Here is a 23,373-nt window from a genome sequence, read left to right as displayed (position 1 = left end):
GACCTGGTTTGTTCTTTAGTTCTACTCTTGACCCTAAGTCATGCCCTTAGGCCCAACTGGCCCACCTGAGATACGGGCCCAGGAGGAGAGCCAGTCAGAAGAGACGGATGGACCTCAGGAGGTGTGTGTAGACCTAAGCAAATGTGGTGAGGGCTCCTTGGTGCCCCGCACGGAGGCTGGTCTTGGCCTTCTCGTCTGCTCACATATGGCATGACTGCTACATCACCCTGACCAGTTCTGACACTCCTTCTTGGCCAAGCCTCCTGGCAAAATAATATACCTCCTTTTGGCTCCAGCACCTCTTTCTGGACATCTGTCAACTTATGTGGGGACCGGGCTGATGACCAAGCTTGACTCTTGCCCCTTTCCCTTTTCCCTCTTCTCCAACTTTTGGGGATAGCATTTTCCTATTCTAGCAACCACAGCCCTCATTATGCCTGGTCCACTTTCTTAGGTACCCTTTGAAGGAGTTAGGGACAGAATGAGCAGGAAAAAGGGACAAGGAGGCTTTAGGCTCCACTAGGCTAAGAGTCCCAGCCCCACTTAGCTTAAATTTGAGTTTACAAACTCAGAGAGAGCAGCTTGGTGGTCCCCACTACCAGTCCCCACTGTCCCCTGGGTCAAGCCCCATCATCCCTCACCTAATCTGTTGCAGGGACTGGCTCCCTTTCACTGATTTCTGGCCTCTTCATTTATTTTCCCTAAAATCCAGGCTTGGTCAAGTCAGTCATCTTCTATGAAATCTTTGCTGGCTGACCTATGCCTCTGGAATAAAGTGCAGATTCCTCAGCTGCCATTCCAGGGACACCTCTGTAATCTGATCTGAACCTCCCTGCCCATGCTCACCCTTCCTCAGTCCAGGTGTGCACCCAATGATCCTATACGTCCCCCTGCCCTTGATCTCTTGACAAATTCTCCAGTTCAGCACTTGATTGTGCTAAAGCTAGGCCTTGGCTATTTTATCTGGTATTCCTGATTGAAAAATTGCCCCATCCTTCAAGGTCCAATTCAAAAGCGACCTCCCTAAAGCCTTCCCCAGTCTTAGCATTCTGAATTCTTCTGCTTTCCCAGCAGTCATTATCCCTGGCATTACCACATTTCATGTCGCTTTCCATTATCTTCTGGTCTACTTCTCTAAGTAGGTTGTAAGCTCCCTGAGGGCAGGCACCAGGTTTTTGGTACCTAGCCCAGTACCTGGCACAACGAGGGTGTTTAAGAAATGTTTGTGAACTAGCCCATAGATTCCCCTGCCGATAGTAGGTGGTCTGCAGGACACGTTGCTTTCCTTGCAACCCTAGCTCCATCTCTCAGCGTTGCCATAAGCAGGATGTGTCAACTGCCCGAGCAGCCCCTGCATTCCTGATCTCTCCTCTCCTCAGCCAGATGTTAATTTTGTTTGACTGTCCATTCCCAGTCAATAAGAGAGCCTGTGGGTCCCTTTGGATGTTTGATCTGAATGTCACTCGAGATAACAGTGTCAGTCACACGTTTTCAAGCTTCCTACAGCTTTGAGGGCTGGAGTTTGCTTCTGACCTGCCCAGCAGCCAGGGAAGATGCTTTGCCACCAGGTGGCCGGGATCCACAGGCACCCATATCTTGGGCCCTCTGGATGCTGCCAGCCTCATCATCTAAAATCTCCCCGCTTCCTTCTCTTCGTCTCCCTTTCTGGACGCGCCGAAATTATTCAGACCATACTCGTGAAAAGGAAGACAAAAATCACTTTGGCGCCCCCTATCTCCCTCCTAACAGGGAGGACTAAAAGGCTCTCGAGTGCTTCCAAAGTCCGTGTTAGGAACCGAATCTGCTTGGGCGACGGCGCTCCAATTGCGTTTCTGGCGGAGGTCGGAATTTGGCTCGGTCCCTTGCAATGTTTCCAAGGGAAGGTTAGTACAATCGTGACAGTCCCTGGCAGCCGCCCAGCCCGGGACTTCGGGCTCCACTCTCCATTGGCTAGCCATCCGTGTGACGCTCCGGAGGAGGGGCCTCATCAGCTGTTTGCGGGATGCCCCGAGCGGGCGTATTTTGGAAACAATACCGCGCGGTGCAGAGTGGCCTCCACCCGAGCCTGACCGCCTCCTGCCGCCGCCGCCCCTGCCCGCGCCTCCCGCCGCCCGCTGCTGCCGGGTGAGCGCCTGGGCGGCCAAGGGCCGGGCGGAGTTGGATCTCACCTCCTTGAGGAAGTGGGGATAGGATCGCGCTGCGCGTGGGGGCCCGGGAAGGGTTGGGCTGCGGGCGTCTGGAGTGATCATGGACTGGGGCACTGGGGTGTGGGAACGGGGTACCGAACCCACATGTAGGTGCGCGGCTCCACAAAGGAATGCGGGGCTAGTGGCATTTGAGTCTCTAATGACTTGGGTCCAGGTGGGCAGGGGAACCTGCGCTTCCCCGCTGAGCAGATCTGGGTGCCCGAGAATGGCCCGGTCTCTGGATCTGACATTGGGGTACGGCAGGGAGTTGTGGGACCTCCTACATCCCTGCGGAGTCTGAAGGCTCCTCTCCTTAACAGCTGGGTTTTCCCCCCTCCTTCCCAATTGAGTTTGGGCGCCAAGCCCCCGAGTGCTCGTCACGCTGGACCCTGGCACGGAACCCTGGCATCACGACTCGGAGGCCGAGATTCTCCCCTGGAGCCACCCAGGTCTGCTGTGTGTTGTGTGAGTGCGTGAGTGTGTGTGTGTGTGTGTGTGTGTGTGTGTGTGTATGTGTGCGTTCCCAGATTTTAGCCCTCGAAGAGGTTCAGAATGTCTGGCTACTGCCTTCTCCCAGGAGGAGGAGGAGTCTGAGTTCAGCATCCCTGTTAGCGTCCTAAGGGCTGGGATGGCTCCAGCAGGTTTTAGGTCTCCTTGATAGGACTGCTTCTCTGGTAGTGCACTTAGGAAGTGCCCTCCTGCTGCCTGTTTGGACACCACCTCTTCAGCTCAGGGGAAGGGGAGAAGTCTTTTTACTGTATCCCAGTTTGCGCTTGATCTTGCCCAGCACCCCTCTGAAGGCTCCCACCTGCAGAAGAGCCATCGTAGTTCCTGTGTAGAGTGGGAAGGGTCCCCCTAGGCTGGCAGACCCACACTCTCTGGCTGCACCTCCCCCACTGTCCAGTGCAGGCAAGGGCTGAACTTTGGGGCTTTGCTGGGAGAGGGTGGGAGAGGTGATAAGCTTCAAAGGAAAAGCCAAGACAATGACTGTTGCTTGCTATTGGCTTTGGAGGGCCCCATCTTAGGTTGGGATTGCCAGCTTGCCTAGAGGAGGTGGAAGGGCTGGAGGGGAGCCCCTGCCAGGTAACTGGTAGGACAGCGCTTGGTCCTTTCTGCAGGATGCCTTGTTTCCTGGCACTGATAAACTAGTCCTCTCACACCTTTTAGGAAAACACTGTCCCAAGAACACCACGTGCCTTTTTTTTGCCATCCAAGTGGACAGGGAAGAGGACAGGCAGGATAGGGACCATAGATAGCTCAAGGACAGGATGGGATGGAGGGAGAGTTGAAGCAGGCGCCTTAAAGAAAGCTTGCATTTGAGAAAGCCAAGATTCTTGAATTAACTGAGATTCCTCTAAGTACTTTACCAACCCACAGACCATTTGGCTTGTTCTTCAAGGGCAAGAGAGTGGAAGACAGAATTCCCAGGGGACCTCTAATTGATTCTGGCAGTGACAAACACCATCTCTCCGTATCCTTAACCACTCAGGTGGTTGCTTTTCTGACTGCCCCAGGGACCCTGAGGGGTTCCTGGTGTGTGTATAGGGGACTAACTTTGAGCACAAGAAGCTGGGTGACTGCAAGCTCGTACTTCCAAGAGCCATCAAGTGGAGCAAGTGGAACTTCTTTATCACCAAGAAACTCATATCAACAACCTGAGTTCAGGCAGCAAGTGAGGTCACAGAGAGAGGGCTGAATTTCACTTCCTTCTATGAGGCAGGTTGTACCCATCTCAGGTTCGGTGCTGGCAGGAATGGTAGGCTGTGGGGAAGGATTTGAAGTTGTGGAGATTAGTGACTCCACACTGAGCTGGGGAACTCTGGGCACTTTGCTGCATGCCGTACCTCTCCTCTCGGCTAAGCTGTGGTAGACAGATAGCTCCAGTCTGCTGAGAGGGCAGCTGCAATGACTAACTTGGGTTTTTCTCCCCCTCTCTCTCCCAGGACACACTCTTACCACATCGTTGAGCCTGTTTGTTGTGTTGAGCAAGCAGCGGGTGGAGACTAGAGTCTTGGGCGGGGCTTAGCAGGTTTGGAGGGAACCTGGCAGGGCTAGGATCGCTGGCTTTTGTTTTTGCTGCCCAGCCTGGAGCTCCGCTCAGACTGAGATGAGAACTTGATGGTTACTCCTCAGGCCAGCAAGGGGGTCTGTGTGTGGTGAGCACTGTGGGTACAGCCAGTCACAGCACCCTCTGCCCTCCCACAGCCACTCACAGAGGCTAGTCTTGTTGACATTTCTCCAGGTACCCTCCGTACTTGTAGCAGCTGACCATACCCCTGCTATGGCTATGAGTCAGTAGCAGTCCAACTGTGTGACTGTGACCAGCCTGGGTCAGAAGAGGATGCTGAGGGGAAGGTGGCTCCAAGTGGGCGCAGGGAAGAAACATGGAGAATCCTGGAACTGCAAGGCAGCCCACATTTGGGGGTGGGTTGTCACCCTTGGCAATGCTTTATCTGTAGGATTGACTGTCATCAGTGCCTGAGCCCACTTCTCCACAAAAGAAGGGGGAGCAGGAAAGAAGGAAAGGGAGGGAAGTCCTTCCAGGTAGAGCCTGGGTGGGGGCAGCCTCCCGGATGCCTGCATTGCACCCTCACAGGGGAGATGGAGCCACCCCAGTGTGTGGAGGAGCTGGAGGATGACGTATTCCAGCCAGAGGATGGGGAGCCAGGGGCCCAGCCCAGGAGGTTGCTCTCTGCTGACCTGTTTGCCCAGAGCCAGCTGGACTGCCCCCTCAGCCGTCTGCAGCTCTTCCCTCTCACGCACTGCTGTGGCCCTGGGCTTCGACCCACCAGCCAGGAAGACAAGGCTACCCAGACTCTCAGCCCAGCTTCCCCGAGCCAGGGTGTCATGCTGCCTTGTGGGGTGACTGAGGAGCCCCAGCGACTCTTTTATGGTGAGTGCTCTTAGCCTTAGGACTCCTCCCTTAGAGATGGGGGAAAAGAGGGGACTTTCCCTCCCCGAACCTGCTCTTTGCTATTTCCTTCCCCAAATTGAGCAGCAGGGGCTATTGATCCCTCAGCTGTTCACCTGCTGCCTCTCTGCTCATATACTGCTTCTTGTCTGTGCTCCTCAGGCCACAAGCAGGACAGATTGCCTTGCCATTCTTTTCTGCTCATTTGTCCCTTTCTGGAGGGATCCTTGGGTCCATGGTATCTCCTTGGGTTGGAAGAAGGGTACCTGGGTCTTGGCTTTTACATATTATGGCCTGTTGACTGGCCCAGGCTTTTGTGTCGTAATAGTGATGTACCTTCCGTAAAGTGGCTAGTGTTGCCCTGGAGAAGGCTGGGGGATCTGTGACTCGCTGTTGACACTGAAGGGGAAAACCCAGCTTGTTCTGGGAGAGAAGTTTCCTGGAGGCAGAAGGTCCCCCGCCCCGGTTGTCACTTGGGACTTTCTGTGTTTGGAAGGGGAACTGGAGAAAGAAGTTGGGCCTCCCTAGGCTCATTGCCAACAAAGGGGCTGTTTCCAAGGCTCAGTCAGATAAGACCCTTTCATTTGTGGGCTTCAGTGGTTGGTTTTATTAGCAATTTGCCCTCCTCTGGCAAAAGGGCAAGGTTAGATAGCCAGTGTTCTTCATTTAGCACAAAGCTTATGGAGGGAAGGGTGGTTCAGAGGCTATCTTGCTGGGTCCAATGGAGCGGATTGAGGAGACGCTGCAGTTATTCCCAGAAGGAGCTGCACTGTAGGACAATTCAGGCAAAGTTCTGGCAGGAATCTGAGAAGATGGATAAGGCAGGCGGGCAGGAAGGAGGGAAAGACGGGAGCAAGCGGGCGCCCCTAGCGGCAGCTCGGTGACCAGCACTTGGTCAGTGAGAGCAGGTCTAGATGTCTGGCCTGGGGCTGGCTGCAGAGAGGAACTTGGCTACTCTGTGGTTCAGAGGAGTCTTCTCTCCCTATGTTTCTGTGCCACTGCCCAGAGCTTCAGGGCCTGAAACCAGCCTTTCTCTGCTACACCAAAAAGTGAGGTTACTTTCTGATTTTCATTCTCTGTCCCTTGCTTTGCTCAACTGAGGATCTCTGGAGAGCTGCCTCCAATGTTTTTCTAGAGAAGAGCTTCAGCCTGCTACTACTGTATGAATAATGAATAATAAATTGTGGTCAAGCGTAGCTGTGTAAATAAGGACAGAAGGTTGGCAAGTTCAGCCATACTTATTACCTTTGCCATGGCGCTGCCAGTGAAGGGAGGAAAGCCTGGCATCAGCTTTCATACTCTTGGTCAGCAGGCAAGTCAGGCTGTCCACATTTGGCAGAGTGCCCTGAGAAAGACAGGCTCAGTTCCTCTCCTTCCCATACTAGAGTCTACCCTTGACCCCGGGTCTTGACCAGGGGTGGCAGGCATGGGGAAGATGGGGCAGTGGTGGAGCTTGCTGAGATGTGGGCCCTCTGTCTTTGCAGGCAATGCTGGCTACCGGCTCCCCCTTCCTGCCAGTTTCCCTGCAGGCTTGCCCCTTGGTGAGCAACCCCCTGAAGGGCAGTGGCAACATCGAGCAGAGATACAGATTGCCCGAAAACTCCAGTGCATTGCAGACCAGTTCCATCGGCTTCATATGCAGCAAGTAGGCACTGGGGCTTGGTGGGGGGAGGTGGTGTGCATCTGCTGGGTCTGTGGGGCTGGGGCCTGCCTCAGCAACTCTGTCTCTGCCAGGCCCCACGTTACCGTGATTCTCTTGAACTGGAAATCGAGAATGGGCCTGGCTGGATGAGTGCTTTTGCTCTCACCTATGAGATCCAAGTTGTTTATCTGCCTGCTTTCAGCTCAGGCCCCTGGGAAATGCTCCGATCTCTTCTGGAGAATGGCATAGCTTCTTGCAGCCTTGATTGACACACTGTATCTTATTGAGTTCATCAGTGGGAGATGGTCCCTTGCAGACCTAAGGGGAAGATTTTCATGGTGCTGAGGAAAACTGGACAGTCGGAGGTACCTGGCTGTGGTGCAGTGGGAAATGGGTAACCGAGGCCTGGACGGGTCTGAGTTGGGAAAAGTGGTGGAACCGGTTGTAACCTGACACTTTCCAGCTGGGGAGGCCGCTCCTCATTGTCTCTGTCTGGAAACCAGGGCCAGGACTCTGGAGACTGTGTACCTCACAGTCTCTCCAGACCAGCGACCGGGTGCTCAGCGGGCAGCCTGGCACCAGCCCGCCAGGGCGGAGCATCGCGTGTCACTGGAGCTTGTGGCAGAGCCCATCAACAAAGGCGGCGGCTGGCGGGCTCGTGTGGAGGAGCCCTCTGTGCCTTGGGCTGGAGGCTGCCTGGCTCTGCAGCGGCAGTCTGGCCCAGCCCCTGGGCACTTAACTCTTCCTCCCTGGGCTGACTTTCTGGATGGCTGCCAAGGCGGGGAGAGGAGCCTGAGGCTGGATCCCTGCTAGTACAACCACCACTGAAGCAAAGTCATGCCACCTGGAAATGAACACATTCCCTGCCTCTGAGACAGTGTCCTTGCCTAGTCGGCTGTGTGTGTGTGTATATGCGTGTCTATATATGACTGTATATTAGGAAATCAAGAGAATAATTAATCCACCACGATTGGGCAGACCCTGAGGTTAGGTGGGGAAATTCAGGTGACCGGAGGAGAGCTATTGATAATAGGTTTGGCTTGAGGACCAAAATATGGCCAGCACCTGGCGGGAGGTGGGGTGGGGAGACAGAAATTGAGTTTAAGTTTCCTGAGATCCAGACAGAAGGGGTTATTCTCTGCCAAGGTGAGAGTCTCTGCCAAGGGGTTCTGAGGGAAATGTGGGGTTAGACCTGGTCCTGGTGGGTCCCCCAGTCCCTCAGGAAGAGAGGGTGGCCCTATGCTTAGATAAGGCAGCCTGGCTGTCTCCTCTGGCTCCAAGTTCCAGCTCCTATTCCCTCCTTTGATAGCTCTGTGGAAACTTGGCTTAGGGTTTTCCCTTCAGTCCACTCTGGTTCTTGATTTCTGCCTCTTGGCCTCCTTTCTACCCATTCACTTTACGCTGGTTGTGTAGGCCTGTGGTTGGCCTGAGCTCGCAGCTCCTAGCCCCAGTGCTGTAGCTGATGGAGAACACAGTGGCTCTGGGTCTCCTGGACTCACCTGGGGGACTGCCTGGAAGGCAGTTTTCTGCATTCGCATTAGACCTGATCTCTCTCGACAGCTGTTTCCCAGAATGTTCCACCATTCACTGGTGAGCCCTTCTAGGCTTGGGAGCAGGCTGGGAGGCCTCCTCTGCCCAGTCGAGCCCTGGCACAGGACTAGAACTCAGCCCAGGGCCATTTCTTCCCAACTCAGTCCCTCACAGGAGAAGCTGGCCCTGATCCCAAGGTCTGACCCTGCCCTTTGCTGTTTGGCATCACTGACCCCAGTGCAGAGCTGTCTCTTCGAGGGCCTGGTTCAGCTTGGGAGCAGGAGGGGCAGAGCCACAGAGTGGGAGGAGAACTAGAGGAGAGTCTCCCCAGCTCTGCACCTCCTCCACTGCTGGCTCCTGACTTCCCTGTGCCCCTCACCATCTTGCCAGCTACCTTCTCCTACCGTGCAGTGGCAGGAGGCCGGCCAATGAGGCCGAGAGCTGGATTTCCCAAATTTTCCATCTCAAAGAGCCAGGCTTTTTGTCCATGGGAGTCTTACTTTTATCACCCTCCTCCCCACTCACCCTGCTCACTTCACTGGGAGCCCATCCTGTGGGAAGGACTGGGATCATGGCCATGGGCAGATGGAGTGCTGGCATGTGTAGGGCCTTTTAGCAGCTAGTTTTAAGAAGTGAGTCATTTTCTGAACTTGATTACAATATAAACTAACGTCTAGATATTTCATATCCACACAAAACTGTCGTCACTCTTACATTCTTATCCTTCATCTTCTTTCCCTATTACTTCCCTTCATCTCTGCAAGCAGGACACTGAGGCACAGGGGTAGAAGTAATTTAGGGTTAAGTCTTGAGGCTTCAGATACAAAGTCTGAAGGCTCAGGTTTGAATGCCAGCTCTGCCATCTACCAGCTACTGGGAAGACACTTGATCTGGCAGAGCCTATTTCCTCTTCTGTAAATTAGACCTAATGTCACAGAATTTGATCATGAAGATTCAGTGAGAAAACACCTATCTGAGTTCCAGGCACACAGTAGGTATTCTTTAATGCTTGTTTCCTTTGTCTCTATAATCCTGATCATCCCCCACATTTGTTCTTGTCAGTTCACAGTGCATCTTCCAGCCCACCTGTCCAGCTAGTCCCTAAGTAGAGCTGCCTCCTGTGGGCTCCCTTCCACCTGCCCTGTTCAGAGAAATTGGCTTCCAAGCTATTCACTTATGGGCCTTGTCCTTGTACATTTCTCCTGGGGGAATGATGATCAGTCTCCATCACTGTGGGTTGAGTTTAGATAACCAGGGAAGACAACTCAAGACACAGTAAGAAGGTTGAAGGGGCCTGGCCATCTCCTTTCTTCTTAGGTCTGGGATGGTGTCCCAGAGCCAGACAATGGCCATGGGTCCCCGAATCCTGTAGGGAAGGTGAAGCTTCTGCCTTTTGTCCCTGGTTAGGGATCTCAGCTATTCTTTTTTTTTTTGGCCACATCAGGCTTGTGGGATCTTAGTTCCCTAACCAGGGATTGAACTCATGCCCTCAGCAGTGAAAGCATGGAGTCTTAATCACTGGACTGTCAGTCATTTCCAGTTATTGTTTTTCTATATGAGGGGAAGCCCCAGGAGATGTGGAGCACAGGGAAGGGTGTGATGATGGTAGTGCCTTATAGGATGGCATTATGGCAAAGTGAGTATGTCAGCATGACCCTAAAGGCAACATGCTCCAAACTCCCCCTGGTGCTGCTTATTGTGGGCTGTAAACCCTCCCAGCATGTTTCTCGAGGAGCTTGCTGGATGGAGGTCTAGCCTGGCTACCCAAGTGATCTCTCCAGGATGGCTTCTCTGGACCAATGGGCAAGGATTGGAGACAAGCTGTGCTTGCTGTCAATGCTTTGGGTCTCCAAAGCAGCAAGGGAGTTGGTGGCAGAGTGAGTGGAGATAAAAAGCCTTTCCAAACCTGGTCACACACCCCTAACTTCCTCTGGCTGGGTCAGGAGTAAAAGATTCCCCTCTTTGCTCCTTTGTGAACTTAGCTGAGCTGCAACACATGATCTGTGGTGGTCTGGTGACCTTAGCCTACCTTGACCTTGGCTCTGTGATGGTGCCTTGGTGTTTCTTGTCTGTCCAGCTTCTTCAGGGAACATGGCAGTACAGGATTGCTTCCTCCCTGCGCTCAGGGGCTGCTCTGGCCCAGAAGGTGAGTCCCAGCTTCTTTCCATTCCCCTTGCCGTGGTCTCCTCCAACATGAGTCAAAAAATGGGAAAAAGCTGGTGTCCTCTCCCCTTAGGAAAGTCTCCTGTCCCAGTGGCACCCTCTTGAACTTTGTGGGGTATTTCTGGGCAGTGTTAAGAAGCCAAGAATCATTAAAAAAAAAAAAAGTGGCTACTGGAGACCATTGAGTGAGTAAAGCTACAGGAGAATTGAAATTCTTGTTGGAAATGGCTTTTTCGCTTGGACCAGGAGTAGCTCAGAAGAGTCAGATTCAGAAGAGTCAGATTTGGAAATTCCCTGAATAGTAATTAGACTTTATGGAAAATGAGATCTGAGAAAAATTTCAGCCACTCAGTGGAAACCATCTTTAGTTGTAAGGTCAGAGAAAGGATCCTGGGGTTAGACACAAAGTCTGGTTCAAATCCCAGCTCTGTCCCTTATGAGTCCTGTGTTCATAGGCAAATCATGTAACTAACTTATCTGAGCCTCAGTTTCTCATACACACCTTGCAGAGTTGATGTGAAAGCCCTTTGGAAATTGTAATATGTTTAACTATTAATTCCCTGGTGGCTCAGTAGTAAAGAATCTGCCCACAATGCAGAAGACCCAGGTTCGATCCCTGGGTTGGGAAGATCCTCTGGAGAAGGGAATGGCAACCCACTCCAGTATTCTTGCCTGGAGAATCCCATGGACAGAGGAGCCTGGTGGGCTACAGTCCAGGGGGTCGCAAAGAGTCAGCCACGATTGAGCGACTAACACACAGTAACTATTAATGCCTCGACAATTTAACACTTTTGAAAATGGGTTTTAGGATTTTGTTTGGACCTGGTTTTGGAGTTCTTGGGGAGCTCTTTTGGAAGTTGTACGTGAGCTGGTGTTTTCTTGGTTTATTAACTAGTGGCTTCTCTGCCAGCAGCCTGGATCTTTTGTTCAGGGAGCCCCTCACTGCTTCCTGACCCTTTGGGATGCTGTCCTTGTTGGTGAGTGGTTTTCTGGAGTTCAGACTATGCCTAATAAAGCTGTTCAGGCTCTAGATGGGGAAGCCCGGGGCAAGAGCCCCAGAGATTCTCTCTAGGGTAAGAAGGGTCCCTAGGAGCCAGCTTCAGAGTGGGAGGTACCCCTCGGACAGTGCCTGGGGAAGAGTGAGGCTGGGGGAGGGGCTCTGGAGAGTGCTGTGCGTGAGAGTCAGTGCTGGGGCTTGGGGGCCCTGTGTTTGCTCTGTGGCTGGCTCTGTTTATATCGCTCGCTATATTTAGCTTCTGAGTCATCAGCGTGGCTGACTAGAGCCGAGTTCCCCACACAACTCTGCACCTGACTACTCTCTCTTCCAGGAGAAGGGCCTCGTAGTTCCGGACAGGCCATTCCCTCCCCACCAAGGCAAGCCATGGGGATAGGGTTGACTTTGGGTTTCCCCCCTCCTCCCCGCCAGGGCAGGGAGGGTGATGGGAGGGAGGGATTTGGAGGAGGCATTAGAAAAGAAGGACAAAGAAAAAAGTCTGGTTTGCCTTTTGATCTGTGTCTGGCAACCAAGAGGGCATGTTCCATGACCAGTACAGAAACAGCCAGTGTGTGGGGTGAGGAGGAAAGTCTGGCCTTCGGTGCTCGACTTGACCGTCCCGTCCAGGGAGTGGCCCCAGGCGGGATGAGAACAGTCAGCTGCAAAGGCATCAGGTCGGGAAGTAGAGCCTTGGGGGTTCCTTCTCCCCCTCCTTGTAGATCCACAACGGACCTGCTCCCTCCTCACTCCCCTCTCTCCCTCACTTTTTAAAAATAATTGTTTATTTTTTAATTGGAGTATAGTTGCTTTACAACATGATGTTAGTTCTGCTATATAACAATGTGAATCAGCCATATGTGTCTCCCTCTCTTGTGACCAGAGCGCACATACCCCTCTTCCTGAGTTCCTAAGGAGCTGCTCAGTAGTTTGAAGGAGCTGCTCTCAGACTGGGGGAGACAGGGGCAGCTGGGTCAGGGCCTCAGTACTTCCTGTCTCCAGGCCGCGGAGGGGCAACCCAAGTTTCTGGGGCATGGGTGGCAAGCACAGCCCGATCTCCCACCCCCAGGGACTGAAGCCGGTGGCCTCCACTTATGTTAGAGGAAGGCCTCCAATCTTGGACTGAGTTGGGCCCAGGCTGCCTTTCTGGGAGAAGCAGTTGGTGTTGCCATGGTGGTGACTGATAGCTTCAACGTCTGTTAGTGCTGCTGGCTGGGCTGAGGAAGCTCTTGGCGCGAATTTTTTTCCTTTTCCATTTTGCCACATTGCTCATTCCTTGGTGTCTCGGACAAAAGCAGTTTGGGACGGTAGGCCCACAGGGCCCGTGGGGCGGCCCCGGGGGTCTTAGAATTCCTCGCCCGGCCTGGCAGCCTGGGATCCTGAACCCGGCTGCCCCTGGCTGCCCTGGTCCCTCTCAGAGTGAAAAGTCAGGCATTCCCCCAGGGCTTCATGAGCCTGCCCAGAAGGTGGTGCTCCTGGGGCACTTGCTCTCAGCTGAGGGTGTCAAGGGAGTTGCTCCACAAAGTCGAACCTGGACCTCACCAGGGACTGGGGAGCTGCTCCAGGTAGCCACGGCCCAGTGCTTTTCAGATACTTCTCTCATTTAAGCACCACAGCAACCTGGTACTTCGACACCTCATTACCCCCATTTTATTGGAAGCCAGGGCTCCGAGAAGTGGGATTACATGCCCATGTGACACTGTTGATCCTAAAACCATGGTCTTCCCATCACTTACCCCAGCTCCTCAGCAGGTGCAGCCCAGAAGGTGAGAATCTGATGGAGGTCCCACTCTGCACCCTGGCCCACCTTTGCCTCCTGTGAAACTGAGTTCTTGCTTTCCTCCCCTTCAGACTGTAAAATAATTGAAGACAAGGCTTACAGCTTGCTTATCTTTGTGTCCTTCGTAACTCTTAGCTCAGTTGGATACCTGATAAAAGGTTGCTGAATCAAACAGAAACATCTTCCCGACTTCTGGTATGTGGAATTTTCCTGAAGTCTTCCTTAGCTCTGTATACCTGTTGTCAACAGCAAGGCTTTGTGCTTCAGCCTTGCTGTGGTCGGTTTAGAGTTGATGGGGAAAGGAAAGAAGTGCGGTAGGAAAACGACATTTTATAGAGAGTGTATTGCCCTATATTTTAAAAGAAACTGAGCATGGTTTCAGAGAAACATCTGAAGTTAACATTTCAGACCAGTTTTAGCTTTATTTCTGTTTGATCTTCAGTTAGCTCTGCCTCGGAAAGGTTTATTGTCTTTCTAGTCCATAGCATCCTTACTAGATTAGTTAATGATCTGGAAACAATTTCTTTAAATGTACTGGGGGGAGGGAGCAGTTAGGTGGTGATTCTCTTTGAACAGTTAATATCATTTTCATAATATGAATAAATACACTGTAATATTTTAGAGAAAGAACACAGCTCTGGAGTCAGGGATCTGAATCACCCCCTCCCAACTAACATTAGGGGTAACTTTTCTGAGCCTTTGCTTTCCCATCTGTAAAATGGGATTGAAAATAATACCTGCCCTTCTTATTGGAGAACGAAATGGCAACCCATTCCAGTATTCTTGCCTGGAGAATCCCAGGGACAGGGGAGCCTGGTGGGCCGCCGTCTATGGGGTCGCATAGAGTCGGACACGACCGAAGCGACTTAGCAGCAGCAGCAGCAGCAGCCTTTCTTATGGCCCAGATTTTTGTGAGGAGCAAAAGAGATGATAAGAAATCATTTCAGGTATGAGATTGTTATAAACTGATCTGTTTGGTCAATTTGCATTTTGTGTGTTTGGTTTTTCGAAATCAGGGCTACAGCGTAGCTTTGCTCTTTACCCAAATTCTTTGAGGGTGAACTGGCTCCTGCTGGAGCATCTGGTACACCGGTGACACACAGAGTCCCCAGAGGGTGTGAACTGGATACGAAGCAGGAGAGACAGAGGGAGATTCTTATCAGGGGAGAGCAGGGAACCCTCTTTGTGCTTAGAGCAGAGGCCATGTGGAATGAAACAGAGTTTGATATGTGTAATACAACCTTGTCAGACACTGCAGCCAGCTCTTAAAAAAAATAAAAAAGCCTTTAATAGTTGGGCCTCTCTCTAGGCAAGAGGCTGATCCTATCGCATCAAGTACATCTTCAGACCTGGCCAGACATCAGTTGTTCCTGGCTTCAGACAAGCAGGTTATCTTGGAACGCTGATTTTTCTATAGTCAGGGCAGTGTGCTTGTTGAATACCTACTGTGTGCCCTACGTGTTCCCCATCATCCAGGATGAATGACTGGGTATTCAGTCACAGTGCCTGCACACAGTGGGAATGACTCCAACACTTGTCAGCTGACTGCCTTTATCCCCTGCCCACAGAAGGAAAGTGGGGCTGAAAGGAGAACCCCAGGTGTGTCATCCTGGTTGTGCTGTCTTAACTGAAGAGAGCATTTTTATCCACCATGTGAGGACCCCTTCCTTTGGGGCATTTACCTCGATTCTTGCCTTCCGTGCCTTGGTCCTACCTTCTGGACCAAATTTGAGAGCTCTGGTGTACACTTAAATTCCCATCAGCTTCTCATCTTCTGAGCCCGTCTTCTAGCCCTGAGGATACCCTGGCTATGCATTCTGGGAACCCCCATTCTTTGTAGATTCCCAAACTTGAGGGGTCCCAAGCAGCTTGGGAGAGCTGAACCTTGTGCCAGGGGTCAGCACTCACTGATCTCAGGTGATGAGTCAGGGGCCAAGCGCACTCTTTCCTGGTTCCCCTTTCCTTCTCCCTTTCTCCCGGACACCCTCTCCTGGAAGGATCCATGTGCTCTGATGTTTCAGTGTCTTCGTGTACCTCATCCTGTTCAGTGAATGTTGACTGCCTTTCTTCTTACTCTTTCTCTCCCTGGCCTCCCTTCATGTCCTTTTTCTTTCCTTTCTAGTAATGTCCTTTTTAAAAATTTAGAAAAAACATTTTATTTATCATTGTTCTTCATAATCAAGGCCTTCTGGTTCTCTTACTGTGTGGCGATTTGATGTCCTTTCAGGAAAGGGCCTTCTGGAGCTCGCCCTGTGGCCCGAGAAGGCTGGGTGGGGTATGCGTGGCATTGCTCGTGCTTGCAGAAAGGGTTGCTGGGGCAATAGGTGGTTTCCCAGGCCCTGGTCTTGCTGTGTCTTATGGCTGCCGGGGCAGCCAGCTTGACCCTGTACTAGGCAGCTTGTTCTCCAAGCCCACCCAGACCCTCCACCAGGCTGAATTTAGTTGTTGGAGCTCTGAGTTATAATCCTGAAGGTGATTGTGGGTGACAAACTCCGAATCACCAAGCTTTATGGTTGGAAATCACCTCGGTGGTTTCTAAATGCCTGTGTGGCCTGGCTGCCTTAGAAGCACCTGGGCAGGATTAACCTCCAGCTTCGCCAAGTCATTACTCTGGTGGGAGGAGATTGAAAGAGACTAAAGAAAATACCAAATCATGAAATGTTTTCTTCTAGGCTATAGAATCATGAGTGATTTTATTTTCTCCTTTCTAATTTCTTGTATTCCAGTTTTTCTACAGTTAAGATGTATCATTTTTATGACTAAAGTAGACAATAGATGTTACTTCTGATTTCAAAAAATATCACTCAGGGGAGCATTTCAGTATACAGATTCTTGGGCCCTTCCCTGAAGATTCTGCCCCAGTTGTTCTGGGCGGGACTTGAGGACTCTATTTACAATAGCTCCTCAGTGGATTCTGTGACACAGCAGGTATGGGAACCACTAATACCATACCTCCACTTCACCTATGAGGAGAGGGAAGACTCAGGCTGGCTGGTGAGAGACCCCAGCCTCCCAGTTCCTCTGATTCCTGGCTCCGGGGAGTTACCCGCTGCCTAGAGTGCCTCCTTCCTGATTCAGGAGCCCCAAGGCCTGTCCCAGGGAGAGGCACAGAACCTAGGTCCTTCCTAAGGCTGGTCCCTTGTGGAGCTAGGCCAGTCTGTGTCTCCCAGCAATGTCTCCACCTTCCAGTCTAATACCACTGTCTTTTGGGTCCCTAGAACCCACCATGATTGGAGTGAGGATTCTCTCTTGCCTTATTCGCAAAGACTGCGGGCCCAGAAAGTTACCCAGAGTGGCAAGTGGCCTCCATTAGGGGAATGTGGGGAGAGATTGAGGCCTACAGAGATGGGATTGGTTCAGGCCCCAAACTGTAGAGCTGTGATCTCCCTTCCTTGGCCCTTGAGCTGTTTTGAGATGATTTAGAGAACGGGAAGATGGAGGGCCTGCTCTGGTATAAAGAAAGGTGTGCGGTGGCACTTGGAGCACAGTGTAATGAGTAAGGACATTGGGGCCAGGTGGTCTGGATTTAACCCAGTCCCTGCTGCTTACTAGCTGTGTGGCCAGGTTTCCTAGCTCTTTGAATGATCTCATCTGTAAAATGGGCATGATAATATATACATGTGTCATAGGGTTGTTGAGAGGATCAAATGAGCTTAATGTGTGTAGAGCAGTTCTTCTTATACTCTGATGTGTCTTAAAGTTACCTGGGGATCTTGTAACAAACTCAATAAAGACTTTAAAAATGGCCCATATTAAAAAAATATTTAAAAAATGCATTCTGATTCATTACGTCTACATTTCTTATACGCTCCCAGCTGAGGCTGAAGCTGCTGGTCTGTGGACCACACTTTGAGAACCAAGGACATAAACCAGAACCTGACACTCAGTTTACAGTGACTATTTGGATTTTGGTTGTTATTGTTACTTGGCCTTTTCAAAGAGGCACCTGAGGAGCCTCTAAATTCCAGCAGACTGGCCTCCCTAGAGACCAGTCTTTTCCTGGATTTTCCTCCTATTCCACCCATGACCTTTGCACCTGTCCTGGGTAGCAGCTGGGGAGGGGAGACAGGAGGAGGGGGTGCTCTGTCCAGCTGCTGCAGGCAAGCCTGAGTCTTCAGGTTTGCAGCTGAGTCCGTTTTCACGCTGCTTTACTCTAACCAGATTTTGTTAAGCCTGGTGTGTTTCCTCTTTTTACTCGTCTTTGTTTACAAAACACAAGGAAGCCATCAGTCTCTCCAGTCGCAGTCTGCCAGGCCTCCTCTGTGGCACACCCTGACTTCCCTCCCCTTCCTAGCAGGAGCCGTGCCTCCAACTTTCTGGGTTTTCCAGTCTCCCCTTCTGCAGGGAAAAGAGCAATGCTATTGCTACAGATAGGGGGTGCGGCTGTGGGGGGACACGGATACATGACAGGGCCCTGAGGTCAGCCTCAGTTGACATCTCACCTCTCCTCTCTCTCTGTGGCCTCAGGCAGGATGACAGGGAACCCAGCAACCTGGCCAGTTGCCTGGGGACAGGTCAGGGGGTCAGGGCCTGACGTCCCTAGGAAGCTCTGGGAATCCAGGAGCTCTGGGGGCTCACTTTGCAGCTCTGCCACTGACTTACTCTAGCCTCTGCTCAGCTGACTGGGAGTTGCCTGGTGGGGGCCGGGGCTGTGGTTAAAGACTGCAGGGGCTCCAGCTCCCCCTACACACGCACACCTCACGTAAACGTGATTGCTGCCCAGGCTGCTGCAGCAGTCCAAGTCCAGCCTCTGTGCTGGCTCCTTTTTTTTGCACACTCGGTTTTTATTCCCCTGTCCACTGAGAACCCCGTGGAGAGGGCCCCAGCCTCGTCCTCCTGCCCTGGCAGATAAAGAGAGAACAAAGACCGCCTCTCCCAGCACCCCTCAGTTCCCTCCGGGCCTCTGCTGATACCTGTGTGGGTGGGGCACCAGCCACAGTCCTGTGAGTCACTGACCCCTGACCTTTGCCCCAAGCTTCCCTGCCTGACAGTAGGACCTGGGATAACCTCCAGAGAGTAGTGTGCATTCTTTGTTTTTGTTTTGTTTTCAAGTATGTTCTTGCTTAACGTTTAATTGGCTCCAGTCAGTAGGAAAGCGCTCCAAGAGGGATTATTTATGGCTTACTGTCAAGAGCAGCTATAAAAAGGGCAGCACGGAGCTGAAGATGCTGGGAAGGGAGAGAGGGCAGGCGCCCAAGTGTGTGTGTGTGTGTGAGTGTGTCTGTGTGTGTGTCTGTGTGTGTCTGTGTGTGTGCGTGTTTGCACTGGATGAAATCAGATTTTTGCTGCCTCAGCAGTGTGGTTTAAATGGAAGATTAACCCTTTGACCTTCACAGTGTCAAATCACTTGCAGATGGAGGCTCCCCCCCTTTCCCCCTTGTTCTCTGTGTTACTTTGGAGTTGGGGGAGAGAGGGGGGCACTTCTTCTCTTTCTTTCTGAAGAAAGTTTGTTGTTCGTGCAGCTGAGGTTTGAGGGGCTCAGGAGCCAATCTGATTAAAAGCAGCACTTGGCTAAACTCTGGAAAATCCTGCAAGCAGGGGAAAAAGTTTAATCCTCTTGTGCACAGTGCATAAAGAGCCTGGTCTTTTCTTTTTAACATTCACACTGCAATTGTATATGGAGAGCTCTGCTATCTCCCCCTCATCGCCACTTTTCTCATCACTCCCCCAGATCCCCCATGCCCCCGAGTTTGCTGTCCTGATGGGATTAAGGTGCTGCCCTGGGATGTGTGGATCTGAACTTTTGCATTGAAAATAATAAGCTGTCGTCTCAGGCTGCATTTAGGAGTTGCATCACCTTTTTTTTTTTTTCTTTTAGCACCAGCAGAACCGAAATCGCATGTGGTGGCAGATCCTCCTCTTCCTACACAACGTGGCTTTGAATGGAGATGAGAACAGGAATGGGGCAGGCCCCAGGTGAGGCTGGGCTGCCCCCTTTGCACGGGCACCATGGAACAACATCGATGAGGACTGACACTGCGTCTTGTGAAGTTTTGTTTTGTGTTTTTATTTTAAAAATTTCTCTGTGTACATAAGACATACCCAAGCAGGACCTCTTTCCCCGTTCAGGGCCTCGACCAGGAGTGGGGGCCTTTGTCAAACACTGTTGAAGTAGAGGCTGGTGTGTCTCCCTGGAACCTCCTAAGGGCTCGGACGAGTAGATCCTTCTGTCATCAGTTGTTGAAGACGAGCAGGTAGTGATCTCCCATGAGTGGACTGTAGTTTTCCCACAGGAACTTAAGAGATAGAAGGCTGGATTAGACTTGTGGTTCCACCAAACCTATCAGCCTTCCACCGTGAATGGAGCCCCTATCTGACGGGTCACACTTTAACCCCCCCAGGGCCTCAGCCAGGGGCTTTCCAGCTGTGCATGGCAGCTACACTAGGTCGGTCAGCCAGCTCCATGTCTGGGCTCTCATTGGGCCCAGCCATCGCCCGCCCCAAGGGCTAAAGGATTCTTGCCCAGCCCCTGTCATCTCCAGCAGACCTCAGGGAGGGTTGGGTTTCTCCATGGACCCTCAAAAGGTGCCGCAAAAATGAACCAAACTTCTGGGTAGGCCTCACGTCTGCCTTGGTCCCACTTAGAAGCCCAGGATTGGTCCTGAGGTGCAGAACCACTGCCCACTCTGGCTGCCCGGGACTGGCTGGGTGTCAACCACGGAGGAGCCAAATAGCCAGTCAACGTGCTGTAGCCAGCAGCTTGTGCCTTTGTCAGGTCTTCTTTTGAAAGAGCCAGCCAACAGACTGCGTCCCGCCCCCAACAGCAGCACTCTAGGGCCAGAAGAGACAGGACCGGACTGTGGAGGTGTCAGAAACCAGGCGGCCATCCCACCCATGAGAGTAAGCCCTAGAGGAACCCAGACCCCTTGGTTTCCTTGGAAACCAGTTACCTCCTCCCTCTTATCCCCATTCCTTTCTCACACCTAGTGGGATCCAGGAAGAAGCCAGCATGGTGGCTTTGTCAGCTGAAATGTGTCTTTTAGAGTAACAGACAGTAATTAGAGTGAGGAACTATCAAAGCTGGGTGCACATTTCCCGTCTTCCTTCAGCTTCCAGCCAGGCCAGAAAGGCAAGCGCTGGAATGCAGCAGGATCGCCGCTGCCTCTGAACTCCTTTTCTCTCCCTGCTGTGGCACTAATGGAGAGAATTTAAAGCAGCCTGCCTAGCAGCTCTGAGAGCAGACACAGGGAATCTGAAAAAGATGCAGGGAATCTGTTAACCAGACACCTAGAAATTAAATTATCATTTTTGGATATGTGAGAAAAGTTAACATTGGTGCTAACGGTGAAGCAAGGCCCGAAGAAAAGACGGCTTCCCTGGGCAGAGAAGGCGCCAGGGCTACCCAAGGAAGCTGGAGGAGTCCAGAGCAGACTCTCATATCTGAACAAGTCCCCGCTCCTCTGATTGTGTAGAGAGGAGGTCTTCGTTCCTGTTGAAGGACACACTGATCTGGATGTACGGTCAGGCAGGTTGTTCACTGCACAAGGGCACCAGCAGCAGAAGGTGATGGGAGCTAGAATCTAGCCCATGCTCTGCTCACTAAGTTGTATGCCCTAGTGTCGGGCTGTGTCCACTTACAGGAAGGATGCCTTTCCTAATTTGCACAAAGGTACCCTATGAGCTCACAATGGCTTGAAGAAGGACTTCAAACTGTGCATCAGCCTTGGTTTTGTTCTGCTTGGATATTCTAGAGGTATTGCCTACCTATTCTTGGTCAGAATTGTATTCTCAGGGTGTATACCATGGTTTGTCTGCTAAGAAGATAGGTTCCTTCTGGAACCCAGGGAACAGGCATGGAGACTGGTGCTGGGATAGGCTGACCATTGTGAAGTCCAGCCTTCCCTGTGGGTCTTCACACCATTTTTTTGAATTGCATGGGACGTGTGTTATTTTTCCCTCTCCTGGACCAAGGCTGTGACTGACAGAGTGCCGGTATACCTCGAGTGGCACACATAAGGAAACAGGATTATTTTTACCAGCCACTTTTACCTCCTCTTAGCAGACTTTCCATGTGAGCTGAGTGAGAGTGGAAATAAATGGCCCAGGCCTTGGTGCCTAGGCAAAGCCATCAGCCTCAGAGACCTTGCCGGGCCGAGGAGGATGTCCAGTGGCCTATCCTGAGAACTGAGCCCACAGTATGAGAAGCTCAGTTGAACATTGCATCTGGGGCTGGGTAGAGGGTCGTCTGACTGTACTATCTCCATATTCCATGAAGCCAGAAGCTAATTCACTATCCTAAGCAAGCCAGGACCAAATGTGAAACATCCCTCCTTCCCTTCCCGCCAGAACTCAGCAGGTAGAATAGTCCCAGGAGGAAGAGGTTCCTCCTGGCTGGCTGTTTTTAATTGGTGTAGTGATCTAGACTGGCCTTTTCCCCCTCTGCCTGGTGACTTGGTCTGAACATTCCTCAAGTTCAACCTCAGGAGACCCATCCCTCCCCTGGGCTCCCTCTCCCCAGCTCCCACCCCCAGGAGCTTGGCTGTCTCCAGTTAGGGGGTGGAGAATCAACTGGAGGGAGAGTCTGACCTGGCTCCTGACCTGTAACCGACAGAAGACTTGTGGAGCTTTTGTGGTTTGCTGAGGGTGGGGTTCGGGAGAGGGACTGGAAACTTCCCTGGTAGGAATTGCCCTGGAGGGAAGGGAAGCCTGATGTTCAGGGTCAAAACAACTCTTCTCATTAAGAACCCCAGAGTAGGGGCTTCTGGAAAGTGGCAGGACTAGGGAGGGAACCCCCTCAGGCCAGCTGTCTGACTCCCTCAGACAGTTCTAGGACTCAGCTGGGCCTCTCTCTCTTTGGCTGCCTCAAAGCCTGGACTGGTAGAAGGCTACCCCTGGGGCCTTTTCTTGCTCTGTCCAAGGATCACCTCCCTCAAGCCCCCAGAGCAAGGGGCTTATGTGACAGGCATGTCCTGAATGCTCAGAGGGGCCCAGCTGACGTGTCTCTCTGTCCCCAGTGGCCAAGCCTCATCCAAGGATGGGTTGGACGTGGCAAGGAGGGACATAGTCCAGCCAGGGCCTCCTCCACTTGGGGGCTGAGGAGCCACTGTGATTGTCCTGGTTAGCATGCAGAGAGTTCTGATGAAGTGGGGTGGGGCAAGTGAGGGATAGCAGAAGCAGGCACATCGGCTCTGTGGGGGCTTCTGCACATTGGTCCTGCAGGGTCCCTCTGTGTGTGGGTGGGGACACCTTGGTGAGAGACTACTCAGGCTGACTCCTTAACTCATTAGCCTGTGAAGCCTCCTGGGGACACTGAACAGTGGGTGTCCAAGGCTGGTGGGCACTTTGAGCCTTGAGGGAACAGCAGAGCAAGCCATAGATGCGTCAGCCACTCAGGCTGAAGGTGCTTGGAGCTCTGCAGGCTCCTAGTCCGTGCTGCCCTTCTCTCTGCACAGCAGACCAGCACCTCTCCCTGCTCCGTGAGCATTGCCCAGCAGGTTGCTCCATCCCTGGGTCCACAAGGGCTGTGGGGGAGACCTAGTGAGAATGTAGCATTTTGTCCCTCCCAGGTTAGCTGTCCTGGGTTCACTGTGCTCTGCCTCTGGGAGAGAGACAAGAGAAGAGAGGGAGGGGATGGGAACTCATTGTTTCTAAACCTGTACAGAATATTTGGCTTTGTGTTCTTCACATGCATATATGTGTATATATCTTTGCCCTCATCAATTGGTACAGTTTTTAATAAAACCATTTAAAGCAAAGCTGGTCTTTTCCAAGGTGTAATAAAAATGCAAGGGGGTCTGTTAAGGGATTCACTTCAGTTCAGTTCAGTCGCTCAGTCATGTCCGACTCTTTGCGACTCCGTGAATCGCAGCACACCAGGCCTCCCTGTCCATCACCAATTCTCGGAGTTCACTCAGACTCACATCCATCGAGTCAGTGATGCCATCCAGCCATCTTATCCTCTGTCGTCCCCTTCTCCTACTGCCCCCAATCCCTCCCAGCATCAGAGTCTTTTCCAATGAGTCACCTCTTCACAGGAGGTGGCCAAAGTACTGGAGTTTCAGCTTTAGCATCATTCCTTCCAAAGAAATCCCAGGGCTGATCTCCTTCAGAATGGACTGGTCGGATCTCCTTGCAGTCCAAGGGACTCTCAAGAGTCTTCTCCAACACCACAGTTCAAAAGCATCAATTCCTCAGTGCTCAGCCTTCTTCACAGTCCAACTCTCACATCCA

The 23,373-nt window shown here is 52.0% G+C and overlaps 1 protein-coding gene across 5 annotated transcripts; it reads left to right on the top strand.

The window, feature by feature from the left end:
* Positions 1-1,962: 1,962 nt before the first annotated feature.
* On the top strand, positions 1,963-22,898 carry BMF (Bcl2 modifying factor). 5 transcript variants are annotated; one of them, XM_069597792.1, is made up of 5 exons: positions 1,963-2,124; positions 2,507-2,635; positions 4,783-5,079; positions 6,582-6,742; positions 19,022-22,898. In XM_069597792.1, the coding sequence occupies exons 3-5, from the start codon at positions 4,788-4,790 to the stop codon at positions 19,121-19,123; spliced, it is 555 nt and encodes a 184-aa protein (XP_069453893.1). In that variant the 5' UTR covers positions 1,963-2,124; positions 2,507-2,635; positions 4,783-4,787; the 3' UTR covers positions 19,124-22,898. The 5 variants fall into 5 exon arrangements, with proteins under 5 accessions (XP_069453893.1, XP_069453895.1, XP_069453896.1 ...); XM_069597794.1 differs by having other exon boundaries at positions 1,990-2,124; positions 2,537-2,635; XM_069597795.1 differs by lacking the exon at positions 2,507-2,635 and having other exon boundaries at positions 2,049-2,124.
* The last annotated feature ends 475 nt before the right edge of the window (positions 22,899-23,373 follow it).

This window comes from Ovis canadensis, chromosome 7, assembly GCF_042477335.2.
Source record: "Ovis canadensis isolate MfBH-ARS-UI-01 breed Bighorn chromosome 7, ARS-UI_OviCan_v2, whole genome shotgun sequence".
In the NCBI taxonomy this organism is placed as follows: domain Eukaryota; kingdom Metazoa; phylum Chordata; class Mammalia; order Artiodactyla; family Bovidae; genus Ovis; species Ovis canadensis.
This window is presented reverse-complemented; position numbering and strand designations above follow the sequence as displayed.